General features: G+C 32.2%; 1 protein-coding gene across 8 annotated transcripts in view; it reads left to right on the forward strand.

Annotated features, from left to right (window-relative positions):
- Positions 1–3604: 3604 nt before the first annotated feature.
- The window catches only part of rush (rush hour), a gene marked incomplete at its 3' end in the record, with an annotated part of 60582 nt that continues 50165 nt past the window's right edge, over positions 3605–14021 (forward strand). The window contains 4 exon segments of one of the 8 annotated variants that reach the window (XM_067045630.1): positions 3612–3807; positions 4835–5035; positions 5171–5301; positions 9273–9337. In XM_067045630.1, coding sequence (XP_066901731.1) covers positions 9305–9337 — 33 coding nt within the window. 8 annotated transcript variants of the gene reach the window in all.

The following is a 14021-nucleotide window of genomic DNA, read 5'->3' on the forward strand; positions in this document are numbered from 1 at the left end:
AGCTTAAAAGAATTCAACTCAAAATCGAATTGAGTAAGTGTGTTTTTGATAATTCAATTACTTCATAATAAGAATTTATATTTATATTTTATTGCCCTCCACAATATGAGGAAATCGATAAACAACGTACCTACAAATGAGTGTCAGTTTGAGTCCGCATAAGAACAAATTTAGAGTTAGCTTTCCTCACAATCCTGTTGTATGGCTTTACAACCCTGAATCATGGTAAAAATGGTTTGTGAGGTGCAGGATTTTTTTTTTTTTCGGCCAAGACTCTCATAGGAGTCCTATACTGCCTAACCATGGTTGGGGATCAAAGTTTTTCATTTTGTGGGACCGCCACTCAATGAAAAAAATCAACGCCCCAGGCAGGATTCGAATCGGCAAAGTCAGCAGAACAATAGACTTAAACTTAACCATCTGAGCTACTGAGAGGTGCAGGGTAATGAGAATTTTTAACTTAACGGTCCATGGTTTGCAGTGTGGTAGCTTAATGAGTTCTGGCTTTGAAATAATGATTATACCTCCTAATAACGCGTAAGCCAATTGTATAATTAGGGTTTAAGCTACTCCCCAAGGTTAGACGAAGGAGGTTACAGATTCGTTGGGAATATATCAGTGTTTTCAACTGAGCCAATTTTTCTATCATACATGTTCTTCAGATTTGGCGGAGTTTACAAACGTTACTGGTTTGCGAGGTTGAAAATATGAGACAGACATATATTATGATGTAAAATCTAAACGGTGAAGATAAATTCATTTTATTTAAAGTACTTAGTATTTGTTTAAGAAAGGGGCCCTCTCACTTCTGAATAGAAATTCATGATGCCATCTAGTGGCAAAGATATGCGGTAAGAAGCCTGGGCAGCCATCTTGGTCCCCACAACAAAGGGGTTAGAACCTATCGAGAAGCCATTGTGACCTGAGGACAGGAGAAGAAGAGGACAGAACTCTTCAAGAAGGTCTCTTCTCATAATGATGAGGGAGTACATCCTTAGACCCAGGCGAGACAGGCGGCGGCGGCAGGAGGATGAGAAGAAAGAACCCTCCTTCCATAATCACATTCACATCAGAACCAACCTTCAAGCTCCATATAATCAAACAAGTAAAATGTAATCTTCATCAATTAATGTAATAAAACCAAATTTACAACTAACCAACTAACATACATTGTAATCACTTTGTTCAAACCTTACAACCAGTTGTTTCAGAAAACTTTAAAGATAATAGAGGTTATTTCATTTTAAAACCATATGATATCAAGTTATTTAAATACTGTCCACTCCATCATTACCAAATACAGTAAATTATAAGTATTTCTTTATTTAAACCAGCTTATCAGCATATAATAATTAATTTGGGTAATATCTCCCAATTTTTACTCCGGGGAATACCTGAATTAAACAGTATTACTGAGTATTCTTGTCAGAAATGCCGCCCCAATTTTTTCTGTCTCTCTTTCCATGTCGTTGGTAGAAGGATTCAAATATGTAAAAGTTAACCCTGAGACACTCCATGGTTGTGAGGAAATCGAACTTTGAGAATTGTTTATTACCTGTTACTGCAATAAAACGTCTATTCCAAACGGTAATGCGGTAGTTCGGTCCTTCCCCTAAATAAAGACTATTGTTCATATCCATATATTAATCACATATATCAAAATAAGGCATTGAGGATTATTACCGGTACGGCTAAATCGACACCGATTCTAGCCATGCAATTGCAGGCAGAGATCGAGTCCATAAAAGATAGGCGAAAAATAAATGCCGTCATCCTTTACGAGCGCGTGCTTAGGAATGGTAGTGATTACTGGGCCAGCACTCTTGGTAATACTAGGCGACTAAAAACGAAGCTATCATTTATTGAGGGAACGAAATCCATTATCACAAGCCTAGGTCTGAACTTTAAGATAAGAGAGCCTCTGCCTGACTTGACTAAACAAAGCGTTTGGACGTGTCCATATGATATAGTGCTGGATCTAATAATGCCCATCTACAAATCCATGACCCCAGCGGAAGAACTAAGGACTGTGGCATTGGCCACTATAGCCGAGCGCTACCCTGAGCCAGAATGGATCCATATATACACCGACGGGCCAGCTACAGAGGCAAATAAAAATGCGGGTGCAGGTGTCTATAGTAGCCTGTTCCAACTGTCAGGACCTGCTGGAGCAAACGCTACCAATTTTCATGGAGAGGTAGCTGCAATTACTTTAGCTCTAGAAAAGATCACTCATGCCTGCGCAAAGAAGATAGTTCTGCTGTCGGATTCTAGGGCAGTACTACTGGCAATAGCGTCTGAACGTCCCTCAACTAACGCTAGAATTCTCGCATGCCGGAAATCCATAGAATGTAAAAGAGAAATACTAATGCAGTGGATTCCAGCCCATTGGGGTATACCTGGGAATGAGGAGGCGGATCGACTTGCACGGTTAGGGGCTAGCCAACCACAGCCGCTTCTCCCTATCACCATGGACATGGCGAAAGAAATGGCCCGAAGCGCCATCACTGAAAGCGCAGAGGAAAGGAGTAGAGGAGAATGTGGGGGCAAGAACTGGGCGGCATTGCTAGATCCTAAGAGGCGCCCTCCATTGACTTTACCAAGAGCGGTGTCAGTGGCATGCTTCAGGTTGGCTACTGGACATGACTATTTGCGGCACCACCTGAAGAGAATAGGAGTGACTGAATCTTCGGACTGCGTCCTGTGTGGAGTTGGTGAGATGACTGGCGATCACATATTTGCATGTGCGGCAACGGCGGACTTGACTACAGACGGGAGTTACATCGGCAGAGCTAAACTTTACTGGGCTGTACGAAATAAAATGGCAGAAATACCTCCTTTGGCGTAGTAAAAAAAAAAATCCATATATTAATATAACCTGGAATCAGCTAGAGACACTTATCGTACATGGTGGAGAGAATGAAATATATAAAATGAAAATATATTTGAAGTGGTTCTGAAAAACTTTGAAAGTATGTTATATACAATATTATATTACATATATTGTATATTATATACTTTAATGTTGAACGTGTTTAATGTGTATTAAAGTATTACATACTTTCAATGTTAAGTCCTGAAAATTACTTGTCAGTACTGAATTTATTGAGCACTGGGGGTGACCACCAATAAAAATACTCACCCAATTTTTGTTATCTTTCACATCCTCCAACCAATTGAATAGGTTAAAGACGGAAACTAAGGTGATCGCTTGTTTTCTGTTTCCTTCTCGTGTGTCCTGACCTTCCAGAACGAAATTTTCCTTTGTAAGGGTATATTAGAGGGAATTTCATATTATGTCTAATACCATTACTTGAAAGAATGCTGAAAAGTTGCAATCATTGTTTTTTAAGGATTACTGCAAAAGAAACTGGAACCACTGGAGGACAAACTGGCCTCACGGATAGATAGTAACAGACCAATATAATAATTCACATTAAGATGGTCGAATAATCTTTTAGAACTTCGTGACTGAAATTGCACAAAAATTGGAGAATGACCAATATACCCACACGCATACATCCATGAATGCATATAAATATAAAATTTAGATTCAGGGTGAGATTGAGGAAGATTCCTAAGTCATGAAAATCAGAGTATTAAAACTTTTGCTTTAGGCAACACTGAGGGCTTGTTAACCAGTCCGTGCTTATCATGAGGATGGTATCGGTTATTATTGTGATGTAGTCCTTCGTTAAGTGCTTCTTTTATTATTTTGTGTTTACTTTCATTTTAATGTATTTTTTTTATCCAATAGTTTAAATTTTCTCCGTAAATCTCCAAATATAACAATGGTTGATAGACTTGGTATGTGTTATCTTATTTTATTATACTTATTTGGTAAGTGATATCTTATTTTAAAATTGAACTTAAATAATAGAGCAACTAAAAACCTTCATTAATTTAAAGCCGTAAATTAAGTTTTGATTTTCTTTTTATTCATTCAAGTTGTAATAACTTCTTATTTTTCTTGGGTTAGTTGCTTATGCATCAAATCTCTTGGAATTTTCCTATATGAAATAATTCACATTATTGCTATTGATCAATATTTACATTTGAGTTTTCTTGTTGAGTATAAATGTTTAGATTCGAGTTGTTGACACACAAACTATTAACAAACTTACATAAGAACTATTTGCTAATATTGATTGGTTTTTATTAAAATTAAGATGTCTTCGGACTTAAAACTTTAAAAAGAAGTGCTTTAAAATAATTGTTGAACTCATTATTGCAGCTATTTATTTATTCTTTTAAGGTTGGAATTTAAATTATCAGGTAATTTTGTTTGTGTTATGAAATTCAAAGTTTGTGTTGCATTAATTTATTATCCTCAGTCGCATCATTCTATTCTGTCTTAGTTAATTTTCAAGATGATTTTCACCTAGAATCTTTGTATGTACGAAGAAATTGCGCTTTTGTGAGTGAAGTTAAAATATTTTTTATCTGGAAATTAATGATCAAAGTATTGTCAGATATATGTATGTATGTATATATATATATTATGATGGAATAATGTATCTAGGTAGTATTAATGTATAAAAGTTGTGTTCTTATTTATAAATATGGATTTCACCCTCTTTGTCAAAAGTATATAAGCAAGTACATATTCGATGTTAGTATATGGAATCTTTATGCAACCTTAGTAGAAAATTGACTTTAAATTCATCTTATGACAGGTTTTCCTGTTAAGAGTTTTTGAGCCTAGTATAATGTGATGGTTAACTATTTTAAACTAGTACATAATTTTTATTACTATTTCTTTTGTGTTACCCTCTTCTCCTGGATTCATTTTTAGGAGCTTTTGTGAGGATAGATTCTAGTTTCTGTTTTTTAGCTGGCATTTGATAACCACCTGTATACTGCTCACTGGATTGTTCATAAAATAAATTAACGGACCAATGAGGAATATGAAGCTTTTTCCTCTGGGTTATCCTGCTTCTTATAGATTTTTGAGGAATATCAAAAGATAAAGACTAGAGAGAGAAAAAATTATTTGTGAAAATTCCAGAAAAATGGGCTTAAATTAATAAATATGGTACTTGTTTGTAATATATCTCATAAAAAAGTATAATTTAATCCACAAAATATAACAATAATAAATTAAAACATATTGTTGCTTAAAAGGAGTGATACCTTATAAGTCTGAATAAATAAACTATACTAATTTTAGGCTTCAAAAAACAATAAAAAACACTGCGATATTCCAGAGTTTTGTAGGATGCCTTACCAAAGGTTGTTCCTAGGAGGTAGGTTCCAGCTGATATACTGCGCATGTTCGAGCGTTGCCCAGTTTGGGATTTGGTAAGTACTTAGAACACTGACTGGGACTGTTTCTTTTTAATTTTTGTTTTACTTCTTAGACAAATTTTATAAAGGCACACATTTTGACAACTCTGTTTTGACTTGCTTGTTAAGAACGCATAGTCTTACAAAAAGTCATTTTTGAGATTTGATAATCTTTTGTTCAGAAAAAAATTACCTCATTAGTCTAAATTTGTTATGAAACAGTTTGAGTAACAATTTTCTTAATTTTAATGTTTTAAAAGGCAGTATATTTGATCCCAGAATGGGATTGACTTTTGATAAATATAATAATTTGTGACTTTTTCAGATACCAAAATACTGTTTTTACAATGCACTACTAGTGAAAAGATTTGCCAATTTTTTTATTAGAATCCGTGGGTATATATATTTTTTCATCTGAACGATAATTAAATTATTTAACTATATTCTATATTAATTAACTGATATAATGCTTATTAGCACCTACTTAAGACTGTACATTCATTTTACCTTTCATATTTGTGTCTTCCTTTAGTAATTTATTATGATTGACATTAGAAAAACATAAAAAAAAAAAAAAAAAAATGTATGTTATTATGCATTATATAAAAAGTTTTTGAGTCTGAATATATTGTAACCTTTTATGAACTGTTAACAAGTTTAAATAAAAGTGAACATTACAACAATAATCATATGTTGCACACATGCAACTTGTGTAAAATATTCATTTAATTCTGGTTAAGATGCAAGAAGTATTTTTCTTTTTTTTCCCCTTCCTCTTCATACTAAGACATTTATAAAGAACACAACTATTTTCCATGAAGTCATTTTTGAGATTTCCACATCCCAGAAGTTACTTAGAGATCAGAAAAGTTACTTCTTAAGTTAGTATTTTTTTCATAACAGTAAAAGCTATGAATAATTTTCTTAATCTTTATATTTTAAAATGCAGTAACTACATTTATTTGGACCTAGAAAATGGTTCTATGGATGGTATTTGGCTTATGCAGTAATTTGTATACTTTCTAAACTACATGCCAAAAACGTTCAAACTTGGTCCTAACTTTTTTTTCTTCCAGAGAAATCAGGGATTTTTTTATTTGCCTTATTCTTCTTTGAGATCTTTTATTTACAAAAACATGTCGGTCCTTATATAACTTCACTGTTGTGCTGAATATGAGTAAGATATTGAAATAATTTGGACAGTCTGAACTATCAAAGTGGAGTATACAATTTTTTTAGGAGTAAAAAAAAGTTCATGTTAGTTTTTAGCACCTCAAGAAACACTTAAATATGAATTAAAAAAAAAAAAAAAAACAGAAAATAAAATCTATTGGTCCTAAATATTCGCCTTAGAGTATATTGAAGAATCAAGAAAATAAAAAAAATTCAATACGACTGAACCAATCTTTACAAATCTTGTGTCTAGTTTAAAACTCTGTAAGTTCTGCACCAAAGAGCATAAACCAGATCTAATTAAACAAATCAGAACCTGAGATATAAAATAAAGTAAGTTTTTCTTTATTTAAAACTCTAATATATCAACTTTATAAGATAAGGTAGCATAGAATTAAATATAAATTTCGTTTATGTAGTTTAAAAGATCAGAAATCAAGCTTTCCAACGGTTGTATTAACGTTGGAATTGGATAAAATGTTGAGGAGTTATGAATGATTATATGAACAATGGTCAGCAGTGGAAAAAAAAATCCTCCAGATGAACAAAGGAAACAAATTTTAATTTTTTTTTAATGGTATTAAAAGGTTTCAGACGACGCTATAAATGAATATGATTTAATTTTTTATAAAACAATTTTTTTTTTCATACTTTACTGACATCTTCATTATGTTTTGTTTTTTTTATTGAATATAAAATCATTCAATAGAATCAGTAATATTATTTTCTTATCCTTCAGAAAAAGACAAATCGGTTAGCATATAATAACCATGAAAAATATATACTTTCTTAATTGTTAATAATTCTTCTTGTTAATAACCTTTTTTTACCCAAAAAATTGGAATAGGCCTAACCTTCCCAAGGAAATCCTGAAATTTAGCAAAAAGCCCCAACACAATCGGATGAACAGTATAAGCAGTAACATAAAGTTCAAACAAACAAATATTGATTTTTATATATTAGATAATGAAGAACTGAGGCTGACAGAAGAATCTGCATTTACAGTTGATAAAGAGAATGAGGAAGCTGAAGAAGAAATGGATGAAAGAGTGGTTAAAGAGATGATTATTGTCATGTTCCAGCTTGATTTTTAATTAAATAAAGCTTTATTAATAAAATACACTTCCTTAATTTGTTTTAAAATAAAGTAAAATACTTTCAGGGTGTATTATTTATTACAGTATATATTCTTCACAATAATGTACAATGAAAAATGAAAAAAAAACTTGATAAAGTAATCATCCTCTCTTATTCATCAATTACATCCTAAGTTTGGATTTTAAAGGTGTTCAATTTTCTCCTGTATTTGGATTATTAATCAGTTAATCTTCTGGAACTGTTCTCATATCTTAATTAACTTTATTTTCCAACAATATTGACATGTCTGTAATTAAAAATATAATTATGAATAATTAGATCAAGCAGTATGCAAAATATTTAAATATGACCATTTCTAATATTTTATGTTCCATATAGTATTTAAAATGGAAGATATTTTTTTCTCAGCAATTTATTAACACCACAGCTTTCCTGGTAAATTTGAAGAGATTTTAATTTATTTAGAACAGAAAATGTGAAGAAAGTATACATAATATAAAATAAAACCTTTATTTAAGTTTTAAAGATTTTGAATTCTCTCAGCACTTGAAAAATTTTAGCATTTCACATCTTTCACTGTTTCAAAGTCTTCCCTCACAGACTCAAATAGTAAGGGAGGAAAATGGAACGAATGTTTGCACATGTCCTGTTCTACCTGTTCCTTTTCAAAGGCAGGTACTGCTCTGACTGTCAGACCTTTCTTGGTTCTTGGAACAAAGCTACAATTTTTTATCAGGAATTCTTTTCAGATGTCTTTAGTATGAAGCATTAATTTTTATTTTTTAAAAATAATTAACAGTTTTGTTCGGGCTTATGAAGTATTATAGCTTATACTTTATTTAAGTCTACATTACTTTATAATGTGTTTAAAGGCCCCTAATATTATTTTAACATTTTAAAGCTGAGGGCTTGTTTGGTGCCAGGGTTTTTTTTTCTTCATATTTTAATGGCATTGGGATTTTCCATACAGCCAGCTAATAATTTATTTGTATTACCATTATTTTCACTATGGTGGGGGTCAAAGTTTTTCATTTTGTGGGACCACCACTCTATGAAAAAAGACAACGTCCCAGGGATGATTCGAATTGGCACCGCTAATATATCTCAGAATAGTAAGACTGTGCCCAACTACTGAGCTACGGGCTGCCCGTGGTGCCAGGGTATAACCCAAACAAAAAAAATATGGGTCGGGTGGTTAAATATGCAAGTACCATGGTATGATATGGGAGTGTGAGTAGCCCCAGGGTAAGGCATATGGCTACTAACTCCAAGGACCCGAATTTGAATCCGGCTGAGCTGAAAATTCTTTTCTGCTACACTGTAGCCGTGAGTCAACTCCTGCGGATCCACCCTTTCTCTTTAATTGGGTAAAAATCTGGCGGTCGAGTGTGATTCTGACCAAATAACCTCTTTGCACAACCATCGGTCTAGTAACAGTACTTCCTTACAAAGTACTGAACTCCTGACACTTCTTGGATTGCAGCGGTACAGATTTTAGTTTTTTTAATGGTGATATAGTCTAGTATTATCTCTTATATCATGGTATGATATATAGTGCCTAGTCTGCTCTTATTTTTCTCTTTTTATAATTTCTTTATTAAATAAAAATGCACTATTAATATTTTATACATGAGTGGTTGTTTTAAACTCTTGTTCTTTTAAACTTTTGCTACATATGTATTTTTCTTTCTTAATGCATTTCTCTGTTTTTTTAGTTAATAGTGAAGCAAATGCCAGGAGAATCAGCATGGTAGAAAATTGCTTTGGAAGCTCAGGACAGGTATTTTAACTTATAATTTTTAATGATTAGCATGTAAATAATTTTGTCAATCAAGAAAATGCATTTTTCATTTTAAACACCTTACAAAACAATTTGGATATGGTTCCTAACTTTTAAGTCTGTATGTCGTACTAAGAGCTTGTGCTTCTAATTCTATATGCGGTGATGTTAAGTTCACAAGAACTTTAATTACAGTAGTGGGAGTGATGCTCATGCTGGCAGTTGCCTTCAGGTACACCAGCCTTTGTAGCTTTTCTTACAAAACTGTAGGTTGGTTTACTGTGGCTTTGTGCCACTATACTATGAGGGTATATAGAACTACAGGTCTAATTGCTACTATATATGCCCTAAGAACCATTTTTGGGCTCTAAACCCAAGGATTTACTCACTGCTGTTTTGGAAGCGTCAAGGTATCATAGCGCCTTTGCACTGATCTTTTCAATATAGCTTTGCCATTCCATTTTACTATCAATCAGTATATCTCATAATCAGCCCTTCTGCCCTTACTGTTACCAGTATCCCCATTTTAATTGTGTTGGGGCGAGGGGCTTTTCTTAAATGAAAAAACGTACCTCTTCCTCAGAGAAAAAAAATTGTTTGCTGGTTCGGTGATAGAAAAAAAATAAAACGGAGGACCTGAAATGTAGCATAAAAGACAAAAATAATAAAGAGAAATTAGAGAGAAAAAAAAACCTTCTAAACTGGTATACAAAATTTAATTAAATTAAAATATAAACAAAATAAAAAAACTGTTACTGTTTTGTTCTTATAAAAAATAATTAGTGTAAAGTAAAAAGAAAGAAAATATTTTGATATATATGTAAACAAAAATCAATTCTCTTTATACAAAATAATGAGTATTAGAAGCAAACAAAATATGAGGCTCGATGAAGAGAAAGAAAAAAAAGTCACTCACAGTAGATAGTCGGGGGGTCGATATGCGCATATCTGAAGGATAATATATCTTCCGAAACATCCGCCGTCATCCAGATGGTGATGATTGGTGGGTTGGTGAGGGTCCTGAGCTGAACCCCAAAATCTCGTATGGCCTCAAAGGCGGTGAGCCGGTGGGTGTCTCTATCTCTATGACTCCTAGGCTCTTGGCAGCGGACTGTAGACTGTAGACTCCCTTATCAGTCTGCATAAAAGCCTTAATCCCATTGCAGTTCACAATGTTGTTGTATACGTGATGAGCCGTAGGGATGTATTTCTATTATACACGCATATCACAACAAGCCTCCTTCCTTAACTATATTTACGTTATAAATTCTAACGTAATTTTAATTACAAAATAAAAAGTGAATTGTTACAAAAAAAGGAAATTAATTTATAATTAACAAAAAAATAAAAAACCAATTGGAAGTAATAAAATTAAACTAACGAAAAGAAAAATGTACTTTTGGGCTTTAACAAATTGCTTGGTTACGATCCTATTTATCCCAAAGGAATAGTTGGTTGTTGAGGAAGTTTCATTATTATCACTTTGAATGGTTTTACAATAATGAGTTAGTACACGTTTTTGGGTGTCCCATCTGCTTGTCCTTTTGTGTGAATTAAATAGCCTTCATGTGAAAACTCTCAAATTGCCAAGATCCTCACTCCACCAGGTAATATTCTTGTTGGACATAACAGTATAGACACTGCCATCCTCGTGTTTCTGTTCCCTGGGAGCTGAGCAAAAAAATATAAACACATTTATTTTATTTCTCCAGTTTGGAATATGATATCAAAGTGGTTTTTCTTCCAAAACTTTTTTGGACCATTGGAAAAATTGACCAAAAGGAATACATAAACCTCAAAATATTATTGGTTTTTGGTCTAGTAAATTTTAAAAATTGTTAAGTAACTGATTATAATTTAAATGCAAATAAAGTGCAGACAATTGCAGAAACAACAACAATTCAGTTAAAACAATTCCTGAACTTAAACTCAAGGAATTATTCCCAAAGATCGTAAATTCCTGGGAATTGATTATTTATGAACAAGATAACGTGAAGATTCCTGTTAGTTACGTATAATAATGAATGATAGTTACTGTAATCCTAATGAGGTTCAATTAAATTGTGCTAGAAGTTCAAGATTCAAAAATAATTAATGTAAGGTAAAATAAAGAACGAATGATGTGTTGTTAATGACATTTTCTTTTCTTTTAGAAGTAGTACATTTTCTTCATCTGAATGGGTAAAAATATCCTCATTCTCACATACGTCTCCATCATCATTGTCATTAAGACCATTCTTATGTTGCTCTTGTTCTTCCCCTTCTTCTACATCATAACCTATTTGAACTTTGGAAAATTTGTTCTTCTTTTCCTTCTTCTGAGATGGAGAATCCATCAGTTTCCAATTGTAGGACAGGTAAGTGAGTTTAGCTGCTCACTCAGATGATAGGTGGTTCATCTTTTAGTGCATCCATGAAAACATACTGAATGTTCATTTTGTGGTAAAAGAAGTAAAGGTTTAAAAAATTGTACAATGAGTAAATGTAGGTTAAATTTGTCATTATTACTATTTGGCTCCAAATATATTCTCAGACTTATAAATATTAATATTTGTTTATGATATTATTTAAATGGCTTATAATAACGCCATATTTAGTGAAATCACATCCCTACATACAGCTTTCTGTGTACAAAAACAAAGTTACTACCCCATGATTTCAACCAGCATATGCTGCCATTCCTCCCATTGGTACAATGAATACAGTTAACTTTAATTGATTATATTGCTCACCATGATGATAAAACAAAATGACTCCATATCAAAACATTTCTTTTGAGTTGTTTCATGTAAACATGTGGAATATTACTAAAATACTTAATGTTTAATATGTCTGAACCATTCAAAATTGGATTACTGATTTAATATACTTATTAATTTTTTGTTTGAGAGTGGCTTATATTAATAATAACACCAACTTTAATGATCCAAATTTACTCTCAACTTTTAATATTTAAATTATTTTAAATAAAAAGTTGAGAGTAAATTTGGATTGTTGAAGTTGGTGTTACCATTCAAAATCGTTTCAAACATTTAAGAATAAAGATTTTTAGAAATCCCATTTTTTGGGAATATTTCCACACCAAAGAAATAAATTTGAAAACATTTTCAATTTATAACTTCTCATAAATTCATTCCCACCGATAATATTTCTAACCCAAATTACTAGGTGGGGAAAATTTTGTTTGCTAATATTCTAGAATTTTGAACTTAATAATTCTATTTATTTATTCAACTTTTTTATTTTTTATTATCTTTATTGGAATTTACAACTGCACATGATACAGGCGTGTAGAGAAACTAACCATAGGTAGCACTCTTACAACTTGATAATAATTTTTTTTGCTAGTCTTTGATGAAGAGGCAGAAATTGTCGATTGAGTCCATATGATTGCTTCAGTTATACAAAAAATTATGAAAGAAAAGCAAAATGAAAATGGCTTAAAGCAATTAAAAATAGCTAATATTTTTGAGAAACAATAACAAGAATCAGCAAAGTATTTATTGATAAAAAAAAAAAAAAAATTCTCACAACTTTTTTTGACTTATTCTTATTTATGCACAATTTCTTTATTTAAATAAACCATTTTTTATTTACACACACACACAAGTGTTATCACATTTAGCATGTGAAAGAGGCCTTATAATATGCACTACCCTAGGTACCCAGATCCCAGTAAGAGTAGGGCCCTAGTGGCTGCTCAGTACCCTGAAAATTGCCAGGTTTTCGTGATTTGTGAGAGTGCCTGGCTTAAAATAATATCAATGACTTCCGCTCTAATTCTATTGACAATGGTAGCTTTATTGCTTCTATTAAGAATTTCATGATTATTACTTAGTATTAGCCCAGTAAAATGGTACTGTTTACATCAGGATCCTGCTCCATGTTTTACTGCAGGAGCCCTTTATTGTATGCTGAAATAAAATTTAATAGTGTGAAAAAACGAGGTTGGATATTAAGAAACATTATGTCTACAGGTTTAACATTCTATAACATATTTCCTAACCAGAATAAATCTCTGAAGGGGATATTAGTTAGTTTGTTAATTAAGGCATATAAAATCAATACATAAGAATGGGGTAGGTCCTCTATTTGATCTTGTCTCTTTGACATCTTCACTGCTGTGGTCACGCCCAGGGATTTTATAGCCGCTTTGCTCTTGGTTGGCAAAATGGTGAAGACCCCTACCCCAGAATTTATATAATAGAATAAAATACAGAAAACATTGTATTATGTAAACCCGACCGGCACTTTGTACCTTGCATCAAATGCAGTAATTATATTTTTTTAGTATTTATATATGGTGGTTAGCTAATGATAAATCCATGTTTTCAACCATTATAGACCCCTGTATCATTTTAAAATTTTCGAAAAACTACATCGTTTTTGAAGTTTTTTCAATTTTTATTAATTTTGACACCAAGGTCCAATTTTAACTTTAAAATTGAATGTTTACTATTTTATAATGGACTATGGATATAAAAAGAGATTGTTGCGAAACTGCACATGTACCAATTAGTTTAACTTATGTTAAAACAGATCTTTTATTTTTGCATTTTTCCTTCATTATCCATTACCTTCTACAACTTTCTATATTAAATATTATTTTTTATAAAATCTTAAACTTTTTAATTGTACATAATAAGTCTATTTTTACCCAACTACAGTGAAGCTATAAAGCAGG

The sequence above is a fragment of the Halyomorpha halys genome, unplaced genomic scaffold (genome assembly GCF_000696795.3).
Source record: "Halyomorpha halys isolate HHAL.00 unplaced genomic scaffold, Hhal_1.1 Scaffold366.1, whole genome shotgun sequence".
Classification (NCBI taxonomy): Eukaryota; Metazoa; Arthropoda; class Insecta; order Hemiptera; family Pentatomidae; genus Halyomorpha; species Halyomorpha halys.